Below are 24,166 nucleotides of genomic sequence, written 5' to 3' on the forward strand. Positions count from 1 at the left end.
ACTGCAGAGTGACCTGGTGCTGTCTCGAGAGAGGACAGTGCACTGACTGCTCAGTGACGAGCCAATGCAGAGTGACCTGGTGCTGTCTCGAGAAAGGACAGTGCACTGACTGCTCAGTGACAAGCCACTGCAGAGTGACCTGGTGCTGTCTCGAGAGAGGACAGTGCAATGACTGCTCAGTGACGAGCCACTGCAGAGTGACTTGGTGCTGTCTCGAGAGAGGACAGTGCACTGACTGCTCAGTGACGAGCCACTGCAGAGTGACCTGGTGCTGTCTCGAGAGAGGACAGTGTACTGACTGCTCAGTGACGAGCCAATGCAGAGTGACCTGGTGCTGTCTCGAGAGAGGACAGTGTACTGACTGCTCAGTGACGAGCCACTGCAGAGTGACCTGGTGCTGTCTCGAGAGAGAGGACAGTGTACTGACTGCTCAGTGACGAGCCAATGCAGAGTGACCTGGTGCTGTCTCGAGAGAGGACAGTGCACTGACTGCTCAGTGACAAGCCACTGCAGAGTGACCTGGTGCTGTCTCGAGAGAGGACAGTGCAATGACTGCTCAGTGACGAGCCACTGCAGAGTGACTTGGTGCTGTCTCGAGAGAGGACAGTGCACTGACTGCTCAGTGACGAGCCACTGCAGAGTGACCTGGTGCTGTCTCGAGAGAGGACAGTACACTGACTGCTCAGTGACGAGCCACTGCAGAGTGACCTGGTGCTGTCTCGAGAGAGGACAGTGCACTGACTGCTCAGTGACAAGCCACTGCAGAGTGACCTGGTGCTGCCTCGAGAGAGGACAGTGCACTGACTGCTCAGTGATGAGCCACTGCAGAGTGACCAGGTGCTGTCTCGAGAGAGGACAGTGTACTGACTGCTCAGTGATGAGCCACTGCAGAGTGACCTGGTGCTGTCTCGAGAGAGGACAGTGTACTGACTGCTCAGTGAAGAGCCACTCCAGAGTGACCTGGTGCTGTCTCGAGAGAGGACAGTGCACTGACTGCTCAGTGACGAGCCACTGCAGAGTGACCTGGTGCTGTCTCGAGAGAGGACAGTACACTGACTGCTCAGTGACGAGCCACTGCAGAGTGACCTGGTGCTGTCTCGAGAGAGGACAGTGCACTGACTGCTCAGTGACGAGCCAGTGCAGAGTGACCTGGTGCTGCCTCGAGAGAGGACAGTGCACTGACTGCTCAGTGACGAGCCACTGCAGAGTGACCTGGTGCTGTCTCGAGAGAGGACAGTGCACAGACGGCTCAGTGACGAGCCACTGCCGAGTGACCTGGTCCCATCTCGTTTTCTGCCTCGAGGGAGGACAGTGTACTGACTGCTCAGTGACGAGCCACTGCAGAGTGACCTGGTGCGGTCCCGAGAGGGGACAGTGTACTGACTGCTCAGTGACGAGCCAATGCAGAGTGACCTGGTCCCATCTCGGTTTCTGCCTCGAGGGAGGACAGTGTACTGACTGCTCAGTGACGAGCCAATGCAGAGTGATCTGGTCCCATCTCATGTTCTGCCTCGAGGGAGGACAGTGTACTGACTGCTCAGTGACGAGCCACTGCCGAGTGACCTGGTCCCATCTCGTTTTCTGCCTCGAGGGAGGACAGTGTACTGACTGCTCAGTGACGAGCCACTGCAGAGTGACCTGGTGCGGTCCCGAGAGGGGACAGTGTACTGACTGCTCAGTGACGAGCCAATGCAGAGTGACCTGGTCCCATCTCGGTTTCTGCCTCGAGGGAGGACAGTGTACTGACTGCTCAGTGACGAGCCAATGCAGAGTGATCTGGTCCCATCTCATGTTCTGCCTCGAGGGAGGACAGTGTACTGACTGCTCAGTGACGAGCCACTGCCGAGTGACCTGGTGCTGTCTCGAGAGAGGACAGTGCACAGACGGCTCAGTGACGAGCCACTGCCGAGTGACCTGGTGCTGTCTCGAGAGAGGACAGTGCACAGACGGCTCAGTGACGAGCCACTGCCGAGTGACCTGTTGCTGTCTCGAGAGAGGACAGTGTACTGACTGCTCAGTGACGAGCCAATGCAGAGTGACCTGGTCCCATCTCGTTTTCTGCCTCGAGGGAGGACAGTGTAGGGACTGCTTAGTGACAAGCCACTGCAGAGTGACCTGGTGCGGTCTCGTTTTGTGCCTCGAGAGAGACGAGCCACCAAAGAGTGACCGGGTCGTGTGTTGAGGAAGGTCTGTAGGCTGCTCAGTACTTCGGTAGAAGTATACAAGCGTGTAGTGATCGTCAGACCAGAGGTGCATTGTCCGAGCCATGAGGATGTCTCAGAAGCATGCACAGTATAGAGGAGCTTTATAAGAGCTCTTAGGCTTTCTCCGTACCTGGCAAACCAGGACACAATGAACAGTGGTGACCAGGAGGGTGTTGCAGCGAAAGGCAAGGCCTGATAATGGCCTGAAAATGGTGAATCCTGTAGCAGTCCCCATTCAGCACCCTAGGTCAGGAGCCCTGCACCTGAGGGTTACAAGCGGAGTAGTAATTGGGCTCAATCTTTGGCTTTTAAAACTTCTTCTTACCAACAGTTATTAGGGAACATATTTCGAGGTTAGGGCTAGAGTCAAAATGGGCACAAATTATTTTTGCATGTATTTTTTGCTCTTCTTCCAGTTAGGAGTTGAGCACCGGGTACCCCCACAATAAACTGAGTGAAAGCGAAGCGCTCAACAATTGAAATATGTATACATGTAGACATCTCACATGAACACCTACCTATGCACGGTCTTCATCGCAGAGGCAAGGCTGACCACCCTTGAGCCCCACTCCTCCATGAACTCATCCTAGAGAGCCAAGCTCTCACACACCAACTACAGACTCACAAAACCACCCAGTAACTCCCCACAGTCTCTGCGCCAAGATCCACCAAGGTCTTCCGGATAAAAACTCTTCATCACAGAGGTATGACTCGCTTCCTCAGCATCACTCTTCATTGAACTCATCCTAGAGAGCCAAGCTCTCATACACCAACTACAGACTCACAAAACCACCCAGTAACTCGCCACAGTCTCTGCGCCAAGATCCACCAAGGTCTTCCGGATAACAACTCTTCATCACAGAGGTATGACTCGCTTCCTCAGCATCACTCCTCCATGAACTCATCCTAGAGAGCCAAGCTCTCACACACCAACTACAGACTCACAAAACCACCCAGTAACTCCCCACAGTCTCTGCACCAAGATCCACCAAGGTCTTCCGGCTAACAACTCTTCATCACAGAGGTATGACTCGCTTCCTCAGCATCACTCTTTAATGAACTCATCCTAGGCAGCCAAGCTCTCACAGACCAACTACACTCACAAAACCAGAGACAGCTTCACCATCATCCACAAACCACCCTGTACCTCACCACAATCTCTGAGCCCAGCTCTTCAGCAGTTCTCTGGCTAGAAGCTCTTTGCCACAGACCTCTGAACGTATATCCAGCCACTATCAGCCCTCAGCCACTGTCAACATCGCTGCCTCCTAACAACTCTGCAACAACCTGTCCAACTTCCTCCACAGCAAAATCCCAAACATCTACAGCAACTTCGCACACCAACCCAACCCCAGAGAACTCATCACTAACCTACTGAGAAGAAGAGAAGGACGGATAAAAACAGACATGCTCCATTGAAGGAATCAAGCCCTGGCAGCTGTTGAGGGCCCAAAAAGAAGAAAATGTGGTTAAAGCGGGATAGGCCTTTCCACTGGGCGTTCGAGACTGCACAGGGACAGAAAGTCTGGGGTAATCACAAATGTGTGATGGAGTCATGACCCTCCAGATATGGTTCACTGGTTCCTCAGCCAGAGCCTCTGGGACTGGGGAACCATCTGTAACGTCTCCAGAGCACAGTCTTACTGTCTCCCATGCCCTAATGCATGGCAATCCCCATAGGCTGAGGTATGCAGCTGTGCAATCCCACCGTAAAACTCCCTAGTAGCAGTGTACAGCACAATGGTAAGGGATGGCACACAATGAAGTGGGAACTCTCAGTACTGAGCGAGCACGCGTGAATGGAGTGATGATGTTTGGGGGGAGCACTCGCTCGGGTGACCTGGGCTGATGCAAGTGTAGCAGACACTGGAGCAGCAGCTGTCTTTGCTTTAAGAGCACAAGCTGAAGGTGAGAGACAGCTCATGGCAGCAGTGTCCTTACAGGATATCCTCTACCCACAGATGCCTGTCAGCAACAAACATAAGATAAGCCCTAGAGAACAACAGGATTTTCATTCTGAATACTGCACACAGCCCTTTCCACCTGCCAGAACATGATTGTGACCACCTCATTTGAGGATGTGGTGCTCTGGACTGCAAGCGGTCAGTGAAGCGCCGAATTCCACTTTTTTCTAGAGGCCAAACCAGAGCTGCCACTCCTCTCTCTCCATTCCCAGGTGAAGCCGAATACTTCCTACCTCCTTCATGAAGCTAGGTCCTTTCCTAGAGCTATAGCCCACCTAGCAAACTCTACAGGAGTTGAGTGTGCTCTTTGGGTTGGGACCGAAACAGCACTGGAATTAATCAATCCATCTTAAGCCAGCGAGAAGACCGAGCCTCTTAGCCCTGCAGCCCTACAGAGTCCCTGGGGTGGGCATGCCTCAGAGTCTTCTAGGACAGAGGCAGTCCACTGGCAAGGCAGTTCTGTTATAGGTCCATAAGGAGCAATTCTTACATTGTGGAATGTAGGGGGAGAATTGTCAGCCCCTGCCTTTACAATAAATCATGGGGCCGGTCCATCTAAGTAGTCAGCCTGGCTACTGAAAACATGAAGGGCATAGAAGCTATCAAAAAGCAAACGTAAATCAATACTAGTCAGGGTAATGAACCTATTCAGGTCGAGGTTCCATGCTCAGACCCTTTTAAAGGATTTACTCTAAAGAATGTTGGAGTTAATGAATCCGTGAACCACTTACGAGGAAAGCAGGTCAAGTATGGCGATACTGGCGCGAGCGCGAAGGAGTCTGGCGCCGATCCCCCAAGGAGCCCATGGCTATATATGCCTCAGTCACGAATAATCAAAGACTGGACAGAGGTTGCATGACCCACTCACATATTGAGAGTTCAAGAGTGAAGATGGCTTAGAGCAAGCGCCCCGCATTCATCTGTCTTACAGCAGTTCTACGGGTGGAAGCCTGTGCTGTAGATAATGCTGTTGCAGTGTGTGGACTCAACCAAGAATGGTGGCCTTCTGACTTCTGATAAACTTGGGTCCTGAACACCAGTGGATCTGTAGCGCTCTTGTGCACGGAGAAGGCAGAAGACCTGTATAGGCTCAGGCTTTAAAGCACTACACCCATCTCCATACACTGCTTACACACAATTTAATTCGGCGATCATTTCTTTATTTGAATTAATCAAGCACTTTTACTCATAGCACTAATACAAAAACGTTACTGTATAAATATCAGTAAAAAAAAAAACATGATGAGTTGACTAATAAGTACGCCAAAGGGTAGGAAAATAAATAAGAATGAGAGCATTTAACGTGACAAAAAACACTAAAACAATAATTCGTTAACTTTTTGAAACAGTCAATGAAGACCGAGAGCCTTGTAAAGCAAGAGACCTAAATTAAAAGTGAATGTCGGTGGGGGCGGGGGTGGGTGGAGGTGTTCGCAGACGAAAGGGAACGACAATAATGAAACTGAAAATAATTAGAGATCAGTAACAATTGAAAACGGAATAGCAATTGCCTAGTTAAGACAAAAGACAAAAGGGAAAAAAGGCCGGAAGATCAAAGAAATATTTTAGGAGAGCAAAGAGAATTTATTGGAAGGCAAACAGACCCGATACGGACATAATGAATGCTCACAGCGAACGCCAAGACATGCTATTTCAATTAGTTAAACGAATACGAGTTCTCCTAACCAAGCTTTGAAAACTATGGTTCTTTAGACAATAGTAACTGTCTGTACTCTACAGGGTCTTAACAAAATGCACTTTTAGGAATAAAAGCTTCAAGCACAGGAAGCACAAATGTGTTTAACTACACAGTCTTATGGCCATTAATACGAATACTGGATGCACAGACTGGTTACTAAAAGACAAAAACACTACTAACTACTTTAAAACAACCTGTTCTAACCGTGTTGAGCTTTCAGAAATCTCTAAGGACATCTAGCTGCCAAAAAGTTCAACAAATAACAGTAGCCGAAAAAAGGCACAACAGTAACGGTTTAGAAATGTACAAACGACCCATCAGCACCTATGATTGAGACACCATAAATGAACGTCGCATCTCTAGAATATAGGTGAAAAATGACACCACAAAAAGTATATATGAATGCAGTACCACGTGGTTAAGATAAAAAATACGATCAATTAAGCATTAATCAGTAGAAAGAAATAATTCAATGTAACTTAAAAACTGTGGGCTGGAATTTTTATGAATATGTTGGGAGCATTTTGAAGATTGGACCGCAAGAAAAATAAATGTTTTGCTTTCCACTGCATTCCTTAAAAAATAACACATCTTGAATGAGGGAAGGAAACTTACAACGACTTGTTTTATTACTTTCAAGTTAGTAAAAATATTTCTCAAGAGATGAAAACAAAAATATTTGATACAAAAGAAAGCCTAAGTCTTTCTCAGTAAAATCTATCTTTACTCCTTGTAGGTTTCCTTGCAAATAAGAACGAAAATAATGAATCCATTCTTTCTCCTCAACTCTTAAGGAACAATTAGCACGATCACAACGACATGTACACCGTACACAGGAGCACTCAACTGATCATGTCCCAAGAACCACACACAAACCTCCCAAACGGACTTAATTCTCCCACTGATACATTTTACTTTCAGATGAGATGCCATCGAGTGTATGTACTGTTCAGACACATTCTACAGATGGGTTGATTTAGGTACCAGATAACTCCAACAAGAATGGGTCCATTCATAAAGGCATTGACGAGGATGTGTGGTAGTATGTACTGAAACAGACCTACGAGACCGTAAATCACTAAAGTTATACCCACATCTGTTGCAGTAGGACTATACACCAAACAGGTTCAAATCTATTCTAACCAAGCATGGCGTAACTCACACACCACACAGGGCTGCTCAAGATACCGCAAAGGAATTAGACTTAAAACAATGGCGGGAGAGAATAATACTACCAGCATAAATATCTACACCTCACAAAAAATAAAAGAAATTAAAGAAACAAATTGTCAAAAATATTGCAAACACCTATGATGAACAAGTTACTCACCTTCGGTAACGCATTATCTGGTAGAGACTCTATCTAGCTGCAGATTCCTTACCTTTGAATTTCCCAGGCGTTAGGCTGGTTCCAGAAACTTTTGCTGAGCAATACCCCTTGCGCGCGGCGTCAGTAGCGTCGGTTATGACGTTGCGGTGCCTATGTAGGCGCCAACCAGGTACGCGGACATCAGTACATTTTGCTTTTTCCAAGCCAAGCCAGAAGCGCAGAGGCACGAAGTAACAGACGAAGTCGTGTGCAAAATTAGGGCCCTGAAAGGGGAGTAACCCTCGCCCTACAATATTAGTCCGCAAAGCGGGGAGGCATGGGTAGGGATGTAAGGAATCTGTAGCTAGATAGACTCTTTACCAGATAATGCGTTACTGTGAGAAAGTGGCTCTATATATCCTGGACTAGAAGGAAGTACAGTGTGTACAGAGTCCACCAACCCCAGAGGTATAACAGAGGTTAAAGTCAGAACTGACCTTATTCTCCAAAGTGGTAGCTTGGTCGAGCAGTAAGGCAGTATCAGAGGACAGTGTAAAGCACTTGTTGTACACACTCAGTCAGCAAAAGGTTTCACACACTCAAAGACTGAACTCCAGGCCAATTGTTTTTATATCCACAGATATAGTTGTTTTATTTTTAGAACCAACTGTTATTAAAATATACTTTTCAAGGTACGAGTACTCTCATGTAAATGCTTTGCAGAGGAGCAATAAGTTTGTACACACAATAATTACAGGATAGCTAATCAGCAATACAGTTCTGAAACACACTCTAGCATTGGGCTCAATGGGTTTTTCATAGGGAAGTACAGTTGATTACTTTATGGATTACTTTGGTAGTGCCAGGACTAGATCTTAGATTCAGTCCTGGGGTCTAAGCTGAAACCAGATTAGCAAAAACGTTTTAGTTACTGTGATGAATTTTCCTGAATATAAAGCTGTTTTAAAAGTTCACACTTAGAAACTTTTCAAGGTGATACTGACAATGTTATCCAATGGGAGGAAATTCAGGTTACAGGTAAAGTACGATCGCGTTACTTTTGTAACCCAGCACTAGTCTCCTAGGGACAGCACTGGAGGCTTAACTCAAAACAGGTAGGTAATTGCGTTTCAGTATTTCGTACGATTTTTAAAGAATATTTGCAGTTTTCAAAAGTAGACACTTAGAAGAAATTTCATAGAAAAGCAGACAATGGGATCCTATGGAGAAAATACAGGTTACTAGTAAACCCTCTAGGGATTACTTTTTCGGTTCAGTACTGGGCTGAAAGGTACAGTACTGGCTTCTCTCCTGATCACAGGTAAGTATTTTCGAATTCGGACTTTGCTGATTTTATAGGAATATTTTCAGTTTTCAAAACTTCACACAGAAATTTTTCGAGTCAAAATGGGTCAATGTTATCCAATGGCAGGTAAGCGAAGTACCGGTTTCCAGGTGAGTACTTGGTTGGTGAAGTTAGGGTTCTGGGCGTAGACTCAGGGGTCCCCTAGGGTCAGGTGAGTACAGTTAGTTCAGTCCCAGCGGCACAGGGGCGGCCGGGTGCAGAGGTAGTTAGGCCCAATGTTATCCAATGAGGGAAAGGGGGCCTTCGGTTGGTGGCTGCTGGCTAGCAGGACACGCGGCTCTGGGAGCTGGGCTCCTGGTCACTTGCTCTGGGCAAGGGGGAAGTAGGATAGGGCAAAGAGGTCACAGCCAGCGGCACTCGGGCGGCTGGGTGCAGGGTGCTTTTGAGCCGTCGGGCGCTCAATGTTATCCAATGAGGATCCTGAAAGAGGAACAACGGCTGCAGGCTCGGGGACGGTGACTCTCCAGGGGCGACCAGCACTTCGAGAGGTAAGTTGGGATGATGGAGCACAGGTAGGTACCCCAAAGGGAGGCACAGTAGGCCGCGGGGCGCCGGGTGCAGGGGTGTCTTTGGGGGTCGGAAAAGCTTACCCTCGGCTGGTCGCGGTTGGGGTGGCCCCTGGTTCTGAGTCTGCAGGCGTCGGCTGGTTCGTCGAGGAGGGTCTTTGGGCACTGGACTTCGGGTCCCAGTCGCCGGGGGGACGTCCTCGTGGTCTTGGTTCGGGTTGGCCCGACCCGGGCTCCGCTGGTGCAGAGTGGGCTAGTCCGGAGCTTCTTGGTGAGCACCAGTTGGGGTGTTGCAACAGAGCCTTTGCTGATGGGAGTCCCAATCTTCAAGAGAGTCAAGACAGGCAGGTCCTCTGGGTGTCCTAAGGTTGCTGTCCACGGGGGTCACCGGGTTTAGGCAGGAGCAGGTTCCAGGATCAACAGGCCGGTAGGGCTGGGGCCAAGTCAGTTGTTGTTGTCCTGTTGTTAGCAGCTGCGCGGCGGGTCTTCTTCTTCTTGATCTTCTTTCTTCTTTTGATATCGGGATCTGAGGAAGGAAGGTTCAGGGAGCCCCTAAATACTAAATGTAGGGGCGTTACAGGTAGGGCAAGGGCAGGGACCAATGGGCCCCTCTTCTGGGGTGAGGACACCCCCTAGCCTGCTCCTCTCCTGTGGGAGGGGGCAGGAGCCTGGCTGGGATTGGGCAGGGCTCCCCATCTACAAGATGGCCAGAGCCCGGGGTCGTGCTTCACCTCGCCTTCTCCACCTGAGGGGTGGAGTTGGCAAAGGTTGGCACACCCTCCTTCCTGACGCAGTTTTTCCCGCCAGTCTTCCCGCCAGAGTGGGGGTAGAACGGGAGGGGGGCCAGTTGCTGGGTACAGCAAATCGTCTGGAGAAGCTCTCAGAGGCGGTATGGCTTTGAAGCTTCCCCCTGTCCATCCTGGGGGAGGAGACATATCACCTCGCCCAGGATGTGCGATGTTTGGTACCAAACGTGTCAGTCTTCAGTGTAGCCATTGTTTGCTGTGGAGTTCGTAATGACGACCTCCCAGCACCATATACTCTAAAATGGCATCACTGCACTTACAGTGCCCGGGAATGGCCCTGGGTACTGTAGGGCACAGGGCTCATGCCCTGGCCTCACCTCTGGCATAGGGCACCCAGCTAGAGGGGTGACTGAAGTATGCCAGGGCAGTGGGTTCTGTGGGCATGGCACACAGGGATGTGTCAATAGAATGTGAAAACTACCAAAACTGGCAGAGAACGCCACGCACTGTGCATGTGTAGTCCAACTGGACTCTTTGAATCAATTCAAAATAAGTTATTCAAAAAATCAAACTCATACAACAATTTTTTATCCAGAAATAAATTTGTTATACATTTGTGCATGTATCCTCACATGTTATTTTGTACATACATCCAGTCTCCCTCAACAGTGTAGACTGTCGGGCCACGAGGAGCTTCAACGCCCGTTCCCTGAAGGCCTTCGGAGCCATGGCCCGGCAGTCCGAGCATGACTTCGAGTCATGGTCGAGCTTGAGACACCAGAGACAGACGAGTTGGGGATCGGTGACCGATATCATGTGGTTACAGGCACCACAGTGCTTGAAACCGGTCTTCCTCAAAGACATCCCTCGCACACGAAGTGGATTTGTTTTCTCCAAGGCACAGGGTCAAGACTGATTTGCATATAGCTGTGTCTGAACTGGGCTGGTGAAGTGAGCTAAAGAATTATGATGGATTCAACCCAGATCTGTGACTGGGGGTGAGTGTTTGAAAAGTTTCAGTGCTCCGTCCATCATCTCCTTGGGTTTGCAAATATATAAAATTTGCCAAAATTATTTAAAAAAACAGGAGTTATCAAACAAATGGATCAACTCACAACAAAGAAGGGGAGAGTGGTACTAATCATTTCCCATCATCCCTGCAATGCTCATACTGTACCCACAAAATGGGGAAAAGGAGGGAAAGAAAGGTGACTAAAGACATCACCTGTCTCTTTAGAACATTCTGAGAAAAACATGAGTTTTGTTAAAAAACTGCCCTCACCCACTAGATAGTGGCATGCTTCATCAAGGGCTGCTACAACATCCCTGTGCAGACCAACTCCTGGGATGGAGCAAAGGGGGGGGGACAAAACAAACATGAATGTGTTGGGATCCGTCAGCAAACAAAAGGACAGTGAAAGAAATAGTCTAAAACCAACTCAAAGATACCCAATCTCAAACTATCATCTAACAAATAACACTAGGATGTAAGGAGTTTTTATATACTTCCATTTGTGACAATTGTCAGGTGTTTTCCTGAGGCGGTGCTGGTGTCCCTATTCTTTTCAATTAGTAGCTTATGTTATTTAGAACTAAATTTGACCAACATACATCTACAATTCAGTGAAGTTATTAATAGTAGTTTTGCAGTCATATTTTGAGTATGTGTCCTCGTTAAAGGGGATAGGGACATGCAAGGTGGAAATGCCCATCTTTTATTGGTGAAATGTAACGCGGAGGAGATTTATGCCATTGCATAGGTGTAAATCTACGTGCACAGAAATCTCTGAAGTTACCTTTGTGAATTGGCCCCTTTGTTTTTTTTTGTTTTTTTTATGGCCACAGCAGTGTCATTGTTTGCTGCATGTACTACAGACACAAGGACCTATTTATTGGTTGAGTGGGCAAGAAACATAGGTTCACAGGAATATAAGGGCAGGGCACATCATATGCAAGAGCTGAGGAAATAGGGCATGCTTGGAGGAAGCACTGAGAAAGCATGTTAGAAAGAGAAAAACAGAGAGAGAAATAGAGAGGGAGAGGAAGAAGGAGAGAGAGAGACTGTGTATAAGCGAGAGAGAGAGAGAGAGAGAGAGAGAAAGAGAGAGCGAAAGTGAAGAGAGAAAGAGAGAGAGAAGGAGAGAGAAAGAGTGAGAGAAAGAGAGAGAGAGAGAGAGAAAGAGAGAGAGAGAGAGAGAGAGAGACAGAGAGAGAGACAGAGAGAGAGAGACTTGAGTTAGGGCTAGCCAGGGCTGGTAGCTGCAACTCCAAACTTAGGCCCAGATGTATCCTTTTTTCACGCAGCGAAATGCAGCAAGCTATCCTGCTGCGCTGCGTGAAAGGGAAAGGCAGGAATGCATCATATTTACCATTATAGGGTGCAATCTTATATGTTCCTAGCATTGGCATTCTTTTGGCTGCCTAGCGCCAACACAGACACCCTTGCTTTATGGTGCAAGGGTGTCTGAGTTGTAGGCAGTATTGTTTTTTGTGCACGAAGGTGTACCTCCTGCACAAAAACAATCCTCAGAGGCATTTTCCTCTTTCTGTGTGTGCCTCAGAACGCAGCACACATAGAAAGAAGAAACAACGAAGAGAAATTAAGATTTTTCTCCTTGTTATGCCTCACCTGGGGAGGCTTAGCATTTTGATGCATTCCCAGGTCTGCCAGTAATGGTAAATCTAGGAATGCGCCAAAATCCATGGGTGGATGCATGGGAACACCCACGCTCCACCCATTGAGCATCTCTCTGTCGCAGAGTAACGCGTGGCAGTGATTTGCGCTGACATGCGCTACTTTAGATTTATCAAGCCATGCAGGGCCACACAAGGTGGCTTACATAGATTGATAAATCTTACTTCGGTTTTGTGTCGATCTCGTACCCTCTTGCGTGGCACAGACCCAGGGCCGGACTGGTCGTAGCGGGCACCGGGCAATCCCCCGGTACGCAGCATGGGTGGGGGCCGGTTTTGGGCCCCTGGGGGTCGTTTTTGTTACAGGCCGTTTTTGCAGCATAGCATACCAAAATCGTCCGAAAACCGTCCCCCCGCTTAGTGGGGAGGAGGCCGGCCTAACACTTTGCCAGGGCTGGTTGTTGTTCCCAGTCCAGCCCTGCACAGAGCAACGCAAAGCCTTGATAAATATGGGCCTTAGACTTTGCTATTCCTCATCCCTGGTACTGTCCCTGCTTACCATGGTGTCAGGGGCCATCAAGGCAGTATTCCCCTTCTTATCCCTTCAGCACGAAATATTGGGCTGTTGTGGGCTAACTTTGAGACAATACTCAACACTGTGTGGTCAGTGGGGTTAAAGGTTGTGTGATGCCATTTCTGCCACCCCTTTAACTTTGGTGAACTGACGAGAGAGAGAACACAAGAGAGAGAGAGGCCATGAATAAAGATAGGGAGAGAACATAAAGAAAATTGTAGGTAGGTAATAATTGAACACACTGCGCACCAAGGTGGAGGTTGAAATTGCAAATGGATTGGAAGGACTAAATATAGGCCACTCCTAGATGGGTAGGAGGTCAGAAAGCATGAAGGGAGATAGAAGAGGAACTATGGCGTGAGCTCGGAAAAGAAACTGCAAAATGAATAGAGATAACACACGGGGCACAATAGTAGCCTTCGTCCTATACAACCCACAAAAAACCCAAAGATACTGTGCATAACACCTTCCTGACTATTCTCTAAAAAGCTGGATTGAAATCTTTGACAAAGCGTGTAGGAGGGGGTGTGGGTGTACTGTATCTTTCGCACAAGGCCATATAGGCCTTACTTGGCCAAAAGCATAAATATAGGATGGATATCTCAAGACAAGATTTGTCACATGAAATGAATCAGTAAATGCAATTCTGACAGAAAGACGAGGCCTGAACGAAGGAATATTGTAAGTTTACCTGCCACGGCTTTTCCCACACTAGAGTAGAATCTAGTTCCTTGTTGAATAGTGGGCACTATGCCATAAACATTAAATGGCCTATGATAACAAAGAGCCAAGGACATGTATTCCTTTAAAAACCCAGCGAACAAAACTCAACCACAGGCAAAAGAGGATGGAGTGAACACTGCTGTACAGCGATTACCAGGGGATGTAGTTGCACATGAGGATATTTCCCAAAGTATGTTATTGTAAGATCATCTAATATTGATGCTATTATTTGTTTACTACAAAGTGATACCTAAACTTCTGCGTCCCACCACAAAAATACACATTTCCCGACCTGCTGCATGCGAAGGGAGTAGGGTCTCTCACCTTTTGGAACATCATGTTCCAGCGATTGCAAGAAGTCGATGGATGGTTCAAGGTCTGCCTTCTCCAGCAGGGACTTCTTCTTGGGCTCTAGCGTGTCAGTGAAGTGGAAGTAGGAGCTTAGCTTCTTTGCTTCGAATACAGTTAGACCTAGAAGCATGGGAGGGTCAAAGTCATTAGCAAATACCTAATTGCAGAACAGTAGTAAGAAGAGGCCTCCCCAAATGAAGCCAGTGACTCAGGAAGGACACCAAGATTACCAAGCAGTAGAAATGTCAATCCGTTCTGGCCTTCCTACCCTTGCAAGTCTGGGAATAGATATGCCTATTTGACAAACTATTGATTTCGGTGGATGGAGGGGCACTCCTATTGCTGGCAACAGAAGTGTCCTTCCAATTAGCTAACTATCCCATCAAAAGAATACAACATGCAAGCCTGCGTTAACACCTCCAAGTAGAAGAAAAGGGAGCATTCTAAATGGGCATGACATAATGCCTTTGATATATATGGAAAAATGACTCAGATTAATAAAACAAAGGGGTGAAGTGAGCCTGGAATTTGGCAACATGGCGTCTCCCTGCAGGTAGATTGCTGGTGTATTATGTGTAGTCAGTGCTCACAAATTTATCCCAACAGCAAACCTATACCTTTCAGTACATGATCACTTTGCGGGAACCCCATCTATAGCAAATTGCGAATGGAATCTCAACTGCTGCTGCTGACACGGATGCATTATGTGATCTAGTACACTGCAAATGGATGACGGGCTCTGTTTTAAATTAGGTGTTATGGTAAATTCATCTGAATTAGAGAGGAAGTCTATGACTACCGCCTAAATATTATCTTCTACCGCCTAAATATCATCTTGTATATAGCTCTATGGGGAAAAAAATGTACCTTGTGAATCGACTCCACAGATAGCATTTCCTCCAGATTTTTTACTACTTTCCATTACCACCCTACTTTAAGTTATTGTTTACTTAATCTGTTTGAGTCTCTAGACAGGGAGGATCAGGAGTTTAAAGGGTGCGGACAACAATGAACGAGTAAACAAAGAATTAGAAGAGAACAACATAAGCATAAGCAAATACACTGTTAGAAACAAAAATGGAAAGTTTGAGTATAGAATTAAATCAGGTGCATGTCCTATCCTGTTTATTACCTGATGTATCAAAACAAAATGAGATGGTAACACTAGTGTACTTATTTAACAACATGGTAAAAATAGCTCACAACTGGAATACAAGTTTATAGATGAAACAGATAACTGTTGAGAAATAAAGTTATAAATGATTAAATAAATAGGACTTAGTGACCACATTTTTTTCCCTGTCTTTTCCACAAGATCTCTGCTAGTCATCCTAAATTATAACTTCTATATTAACTTTTGTTTTTTGTGGATTAATGTTATCTATAACAAACATTGTAAGATGGCCGCTGCCATTGAATGTATGGTGTGAATCCCCTTTCTATGTCCATGCTTAAGTGAATGTGGGAGTGAACATAGGATGTTTAAAAACATGCCGGGAGTAAACACAGTGCATCACACACTGACGAAGGCAGAACGCCGAAACGCGTCTGTGTGCACCCCCTTGCTAAATAAAATCTAGCGTGTTGAAACTCCACCCTCGAGTGCTGTGGTATTCTTCTACGAGGTTGGGAGGATTTGGAGCGTCATGTGTGGCGGCGTCCACGAGCCGCCGACAGCACCCGCCAACGAGTGAGCAGCCGCTTCGTGGGAAAAAGGAGCGTTTTGAAGTGCGTGGCTGCGCACCGCCTCATCCAATATGGGGATCCGAGCCTGAGTACAAAGTACGGAGGAGTGCGCGAAGCAGATGCTAAGTGTCTCCCGAGGAAGACGTCTCCGGTGAGCATTAATACTGTCTGAAATCGTATACCCCCATCACTGCATGACAGTAAGCATTGGAATTGGTTGGCCAGGCGACAGAGGGGCGGAGTACCCAACACGCTAAGACTGCGGGGGGGGGAGCACTACCTGTATGCACGAGTCCAGGATAAACACAGTAGAAACTTAACACTGTGCAGGACACTTGCATAACCCGACATGTTTTCAGATGCAGAACGACAAGCAGCAGCAAAGGGCATGTTTAAAAGGCTAGAAAGAACGCCTGGCACACATGACAAGCCAACAGTGGAAACGCCCAGTAATCCACTTTTGATGACTATGACAAAATTAGAGCGTCTCCATGAAAGGGAGATCCGTAAGTGGTGGGAGGCAACGAGTCTCACCAATTATATTGAAGAAGAGAGGGTGCCACGAGGACTGAGGGTCCATACAGTACCCTCCTATGAGAACCCAGACCCGCAACTGCTCACAGACTGGTTCGAACACACTGCTCAATACTGCGAAGGTACATTGAAAATACTCGTAAAATATGCATGGAGCGATAGAGAGCGGGCGTTGGCAGATATCGCATCAATTAACAATGAATTGGACAGCGAAACGGATTCTAGCCTAATAACAACAATTGGACAGATGAAAGAGCAGATGAAAGCTAGGCTAGTAAAATATGAAGCCAAAATAAGACTCCGAAAACAGGAGAAATACGAGAGAGACGCAAATGATTACCACACTGGACGCGTACTCACGTATGCAAAAAAGTTCGACGCTCCACGCAAGGCCCTCCAGAGAAGCAGAAAAGAAGGTGCTGGAACAACAAATGAAATGGGGGAAGTAACATCTGAATCTGACATAACCGAAAATGAATCGGAAGGTAATCAATCAGACCCGGAAGAACGCAGAATTAATAGAGGATTGAAGACAGCAGAAAAAAGCAAGAAGACCCCTTTTCAGGAGGAATACGAAGTAATAAAAAGCTCCTGGCTCCGGGGTGGAAAAAACAAACCACCGGATGCGAAAACCCAAGAAGCAGAAAAAGAAGGAGAACCAGAAGGGCAGGCGGGGGGAACAAGAGGCAGAGGCAGAGGCGGAGTACGACCACCTCTCTGGTCGAAACGGAATCGCACCAACAAGAAATAGTGCCATCTGCAATTAACACCATCAGAATGAATAACATCACGAACACCCCCCAAACCATGAATACCGGAAATGAAGAAAAACTAAATTTAACAGTGGTCAACTTAACCACCAGGGAACTCACGACTGAGGAAGAGCAAGTCTTAAGCCTCGGATTAACCTTTTGCCCCAACAATGAGTTGGAATACACCCAGACCAAAATAGACTTGTTCCGCTTCACACGCAAGTTAAAATTACACAAACATTTTAAATTGCGACCACATCTACAAAACAAAGTGAGCCAAGGATCTAGGATAACAGCAACAGACGCTCTTAGCGTCAGGGATTTACGCTCAGTGGAAACACTGGGTGACCTAGAATTGGAACGAACACAGGACCTTGCACAACTAGATATAGCCCAAAGAGCTGAAATGCAAGGTGTAGAACAAGAAAGAGACACAAGCGGATTCAAACCAGTGTCCACCTTTGTTCCCCAATCTCCCTGGGACGCCATAGATGTGTTTTCTGAAGCCATGAATGATGATCTATTAAAGTACCGCAAAGCCAACCACCATAACTTATATCACAACATCACGGAATCACAAAGACAAGCTCTGAAGACTTTAATGACAGACACGAATATAATTGTGAAGCCCTCGGATAAGGGCGGGAATGTGGTTCTAATGACACGTGAAAACTACAAACAGGAAGCTTTAAGGCAGCTCTCGGACGAGAAATTTTACAACAAATGTACTAATGAGATCTACCAGCAAAGCATTAAAGATTATGATACACTTATTGCTAAGTGGTATGACCGCCACATGCTGAACAGAGACGAACACCTGTTCTTACGTACAAACTGCCCCATGACTCCTACATTTTACCACCTCCCAAAATTGCACAAACATCGTGACTGTCCACCCGGCCGCCCAATTATTTCCTCTATTGGGAGCCTCACAGAAAATATGTCTCGCTTCGTGGACCATACCCTGTTTCCCTTGGTATCTACCTTGGACTCTTATGTGCGAGACACAAAAGACTTTCTGATGAAATTACAGAACTTGGTGTGGGACGAAGGATATTTATTGATGGTATTAGACATTACCAGCCTCTACACAATCATTGAACACCATCATGGACTAGAGGCTGTAAAGTTTGCATTAGAACAACGTCAACTACGCTTTTCGAGACACAATATAATGATTCTCGAATTCGTAGAATTTTGCCTGACCCACAACATTTTTCTGTTTGAGGATCAATTATATATTCAGAAGTCTGGGACGGCGATGGGTACCTGCTTTGCCCCCAGCTACGCGAACTTGTTCGTGGGCTGGTGGGAGGAGCAGGTACCCAGGAGCTGTACAATAGGAGGGAAAGAAGGAAAGGTCATCTGCTGGCATCGGTACATCGATGACCTTTTCCTAGTGTGGAAAGGCGATCCAGAAACAGCTCATGAATACATCAATGTCCTGAATAGGAATAAAATCAATCTACATTTCTCGGGAACAGTAAGTCCGGTGGCAGCGGACTATCTGGATCTCAAGATTTATGTAGAAAAAGGACATCTCCACACAAGTCTTTTCAGAAAAGAAACTGCTGGCAACTCAACACTCTTTGCCAGCAGCAGAAACCCTCCCCAACTGATTAACAGTATCCCCTATGGGGAACTGTTGAGGCTTCGTAGGAACTGTTCAAAAACATCTGATTTCGAAGCGGCTGCTTCGGAATGTATATCCCGGTTCAGGGTCAGGGGCTATGGGGAGAAACTACTAAATAATACACTAAGTAGAGTCAGAAGAATAGAGAGACAGACCCTCCTGACCAATAATCCTGACCATGGGAACCGTAGAAGAACACTAGGTGATGATAAGGGCAAATTCAGAGTCATAACTCCCTATTCATCAGGAGCCGAAACATTGAGAGCTATGTTAAGGAAGAATTGGCATATTCTCCTAACAGACACTGTGCTTAAAGATGACCTATCAAGCCAGCCACTCCTAACCTTTAGCAAGGCCAGATCATTAGGCGATATGTTGGTGACCAGCCATCTCGAAAAAGTGCCCCCGAGAAGTAATACCTTAAGGGAGCAAAGAGGCTTTTACCCCTGCGGCCGCTGCAAAGCGTGCGCAGGAAGTAAACGAGTCCTTTCCTATACTATAACTGAGACTGGCAAGAAAATATATATTAATAAATTCATCACCTGCAGCACGCAATATGCTGTCTATTGCCTTCAGTGTCCATGTGGCCTACGCTATATTGGGAGCACGATCAAGGAGATCAAGCTCAGAATACTCGAACATATGAGAGCCATCGACAAAGTGGACCAGGCTTATCCGGTGGCTCGCCACTTTGCGGAGGCCCACAATCGAGATCGGAGCAAGCTCCAATATTTTGGCCTAGATGTTGTACCCCCCAATATACGTGGTGGTGACCGCCTACGTAGATTGAGGAGACTTGAATCTCGTTATATTATAGACCTTACAACTAAACACCCTAAAGGTCTGAATAGTGAGGAGGAGATGGCCTTCCATCTGGGGAAATAGGCCTATAAGATCTGAAAACAACATTAGGCACACATAGATGCATGACGAAAGCTCATTGGAAATAACTGCAATTAGAACTACTTGAGCGTCATTCTCTATGGATTATCTGTACAAAATGTATGCATAAGCTCTTCAAAATTATTTAATGTAAGTCATATGATGATATATCTGTGTGAGAGACCTCTCTATGCCAAACGATCCATAGTATTTGACCTATTTTAGAATTCTTTAATATGACTTTATAATATAGTTTGAGTTCTGAAGCTGTAGAATACCTATTTGGATCTGTATATGGACTCATTGAAAGAGACTCTCGCTATTTATATCTGCAATTATCTATTGTACCTTTGATCTGATTTCATGCGTTTTCTGCTGCGATACGTGAGGCATCTCACCATAGGAATCCCACACTCTAGTTATGAGTAACTCCTATTGTAATATTGTAGAAATAGAAGTCTCATATTTGGATCTAATGCATGTGACTATTCATTTTATAAGGGGACATTAGCCGATCCACGGCTGGATGTCTTTTGTGTCCAATTTGGGGCTATTATATGATATATACCATGCATAGAATATGGCTTTTGCCCATCTGTGGGCTTTAACTTCTATATTAACTTTTGTTTTTTGTGGATTAATGTTATCTATAACAAACATTGTAAGATGGCCGCTGCCATTGAATGTATGGTGTGAATCCCCTTTCTATGTCCATGCTTAAGTGAATGTGGGAGTGAACATAGGATGTTTAAAAACATGCCGGGAGTAAACACAGTGCATCACACACTGACGAAGGCAGAACGCTGAAACGCGTCTGTGTGCACCCCCTTGCTAAATAAAATCTAGCGTGTTGAAACTCCACCCTCGAGTGCTGTGGTATTCTTCTACGAGGTTGGGAGGATTTGGAGCGTCATCCTAAATTATATATACATTTTTTCTGCTTTCAAATCTTTATTTCGGCTACCAGCCATAAACGTAAATGATATATCATATTCCCAATTATACTTGTATTTATATTATCTACATATTTTCATATATATGTTTAAAGTTGTTAGTTTTTTGCCGTAATCATAGTCCTATCTCTTAATAATACATTTTAGTATTACTTGGTGTTTTGGTGTTGGACCAGACATCCTTGTCATGGTTTTCCCCCAAACTTTTAGCCTTCAATTGCCCTGTTTTTGCTGACTTTGTTTTTGCTTTGGACTCTCTACACTTTTCCACTGCTAACCAGTGCTAACATGCATGTGCTCTGTCCCTAACACATGGTAAATTTGGCTTACAACCAATTGGCACATTTAATTTACTTGTAAGTCTTCTGTAAAGAAGTACTACATGTACCCAGGACCTGTAAATTAAATGCTACTAGTGGACCTGCAGCAATGGTTGTGGCACTCACTTAAGTAGCCCTTTAAACATGCCTCTGGCCTGCCACTGCATCCTGTGTGTGCAGTTTTAAACTGCCATTTCGACCTGGCAAAATAAATATTTTGGCAGGCCTAAACCTTCCTTTTTAATACATATAAGTCACCCCTAGGGTAGGCCCTTAACAGCCCATATGACAGGGTGCAGTTTATTATAAAAGTTGGACATGCTTACATTTGTTTTTCACTACTGCAAAGCCTATTTCTCCCATAGGATAACATTGGGTTACCTTTTTACGTTTAATAAGTGAAAATGTTCAATTGGGAGCAAGTAGCATATTGAATTTTGTGTCTAAAAAATTGGAATTTAAAACCATCTTCAATGGTAAAGTCGGATTTTAGGTCACAATTCTGAAAATTTTCACTTTTATAAAGTTGAGATTTTCTTATCCATACCAGACAGTGAGACAAAACGGGAATGGGTGTTGGCAGGATGGGCCATCTCTGACTTGATAAGGGGGGGGGGGGCGAAGTAGTCACCTACCACACTTGCACATCACAAAGACTCTGCCTCAGAACACTCACAAAGTGTTTCACACTAGTCTTTTTTGCCCCAAGACAAGCCGTGGCCAGGGAAGAGAGGAAGGAGATTCCAAACACCTTTGGGGGGTGGAAACCTCTAGAAACGTCTCTTACTTCATAGCTGGCACCATGTATAAATATTGGACCCTCAGACCCAACTATTCAGTACACATCTGGACCCGTGGAAGATTCAGAAGAAGGACTGCTGGGCTGCCCTGCTAAGGAGGACTGCCACTCTGATGCCCTGATGCCCTTCTGTCTGCGTGGGAATGACTGAACCTGCATCTTAAATCCAGGTCCACCAGTGTGATTCCAAGGGCTAGTTAGCTGGCCTCCTGATCATAGCCTTGGGGGCAAAAAAGTCTCCACCCCTCTTGAATTCAGCACCTGGTCTTTGCCCACTGCAAGTCCTAACCCCTCCAAGTGGTGCCTCCCCAGTCCTGGACCTTTGGAAGTGGGGATAAAGGTGCTTTTGCCAGCCCATCTGTGGTCCCCACTGGAACCATTGTGAAGTGGCACAAAACCTTACAAAGCCTTGCCACGCAGCTGCCCGCTTCATAGGAACCAATACAGAGAGACGCAAAGACCCGCCAAGCTTCGCTGCACAGCTCACCAGCACTGAAGCAGAGCGATGGAAAGCCTTGCCACACAGCTTCATCTGAACCGAAGCTGACTGATAAGAACGCTTGCAAAGCACCGCTGCGCAGACCTCGCACCAAGGGCATAAGGAGCAATCCTCAGCGGGTCAAACTTGGCCCTGTGCCCAGCCTGCGCTCCATCACTGAACTTGTGACTTTATCCTGGTACGGCACAACCAGATAATCACAGTTGGCCTTTTGTGCTTTTAAGCACTATCTTTACCTAAAGCTTTAAAATTGCATATCTCCAGTTCTAGTGACTGGGTTTTTGTTGTTTTAGTCTCAAATAATATATTACATTTTACTCTGTTATTTACTAAATTGGTGTGGTATATGCTTGTGTTGTATTTTCCCTTTATTACTGCTTGAAGTGCTGCATACATTACACATTGCCTCTAAATTAAGCTCAACTGCTTTTGTGCCAAGCTCCCAAGGATTGCAAGCACAGGTTAATTTGGTGTGTGCTTGTGTTTCACCCTGACAAGAATTGTGGTTTCTGCTTGAGTGAGGCTTCACCCCCTCAACCAGTAAACCAATTTCCTACAGTTGGTGAGTGTGGATAAGTTATCTGTATTTTGTACTCAGTTTTAATTGTTGTTCATATTGCCTTAACTTCTGTGAGACCACATCAAACCCTTTCCTAAAGCCCTCCACTGTCTCACAGACAACACTTTCCTCATGTTGACTTAGTTTGGAGTGGAAATATTAAATCTGATTCCCCACCCTCATAGTCCAAGATTTTTCCCAACCTTGGTTAGTTTCGAGTCAGTACAATAAATCTGCACCCCCGCCGCCTCTCCCTGAGTCTGCCATTTTCAGTGATGTTGCTTAGTCTGGATACGTCTGAAACTCCCGAAAATATATTCATGTTCAACAGATCTAATTGGCCTGGAGTTAGAATAGTAAATGTGCCCATTAGTTGGATTGGAGTTAACATGGTAACTCTGACACCCTCCCCTGAATAGATGCAATTTTAGCTGCACTGGAGCTAGAATAATAAATCTGATTCATCCCCACCATGTACAAGTTAATTAACATACACATTCCTTAAAGAATAATTGCAAAATATATCATTTTAATAATATAAAATATATATTTTTTAAAGCATTGCAACTTTTTTTTAAATGTGAAATGAATCTTAATTGGATACATTTAATATTGTGTAATTGTATTGTCAATTTTTCAAAACTATATTCTGGTTCTCAATATTTTTGCTAATTCTAATGTTAATTTTAAAATTCACTATTAATGTAATCTATATATTTATATCAGATTTTTTTAACTTTACATATTTTTATAGGATGATATTTTGGCATCCTAATTTTTGTTATTTGATGATATGTATAGAGTTCACTATATTTTGGTAGTCAATATTTTTACCTCAGTATTTTGGTATGTTGATATTTTTATTGTTAATATGCTGGACAACAATCCATATGAAGATCAGTTAACTGAATCTTGTAGTGACAGACATTGCAGGATGAGGCATTCCGGGAAACCATTTGGGAAGCAATGAGGGACTACTTTACATGTAACCAGGGTATGGCATCTAGCGTGCTAGTTGAATGGGAAGCATTCAAACCAGTAGTCAGAGGCCATTGCATTAGCATTGTATTAACATTAGTTCAAGTTGCAGAGCATGTGCTGAAGTAACCATTTTCACTGTGTGTTATATGTGAACAGATTCATTATAGCTTTCTACAAGTAATCATTGAAAAAGTAGCATAACGGCTATAACATAAAACCATAAAAGAAAATCAATGTAATAGTTCAGGTAGCTGTGCAATCCAAAATACACTACCCGCCAGTACAATGCCCATTACATGACACTTTGCATTTTACATCATCGATGTACAATTGCCCAGGAATATAAGCACATACATGTAGCAGCCTACCAATGTGGTCTGTTTCGTAATACACCAGTAACCAGGGCACATACAATCTAAATGTAGCAGGGGCAACCAGGAGATAAATCCCTCCTCAGGATCTATCCCCGATGGAACAGCAGACCAAGCATCT

The 24,166-nt window shown here is 45.5% G+C and overlaps 1 protein-coding gene across 1 annotated transcript in view; it reads right to left on the minus strand.

The window, feature by feature from the left end:
- Positions 1 to 24,166, minus strand: part of RSPH9 (radial spoke head component 9) — a 158,090-nt gene that overhangs the window by 94,581 nt on the left and 39,343 nt on the right. Inside the window, exon 4 of the mRNA XM_078646700.1 lies at positions 14,050 to 14,196. Within this exon, the coding sequence (XP_078502826.1) occupies positions 14,050 to 14,196 (147 nt within the window). The remainder of the gene's footprint in view (positions 1 to 14,049; positions 14,197 to 24,166) is intronic.

Source organism: Lissotriton helveticus, chromosome 6 (assembly GCF_964261635.1).
Source record: "Lissotriton helveticus chromosome 6, aLisHel1.1, whole genome shotgun sequence".
Taxonomy (NCBI): domain Eukaryota; kingdom Metazoa; phylum Chordata; class Amphibia; order Caudata; family Salamandridae; genus Lissotriton; species Lissotriton helveticus.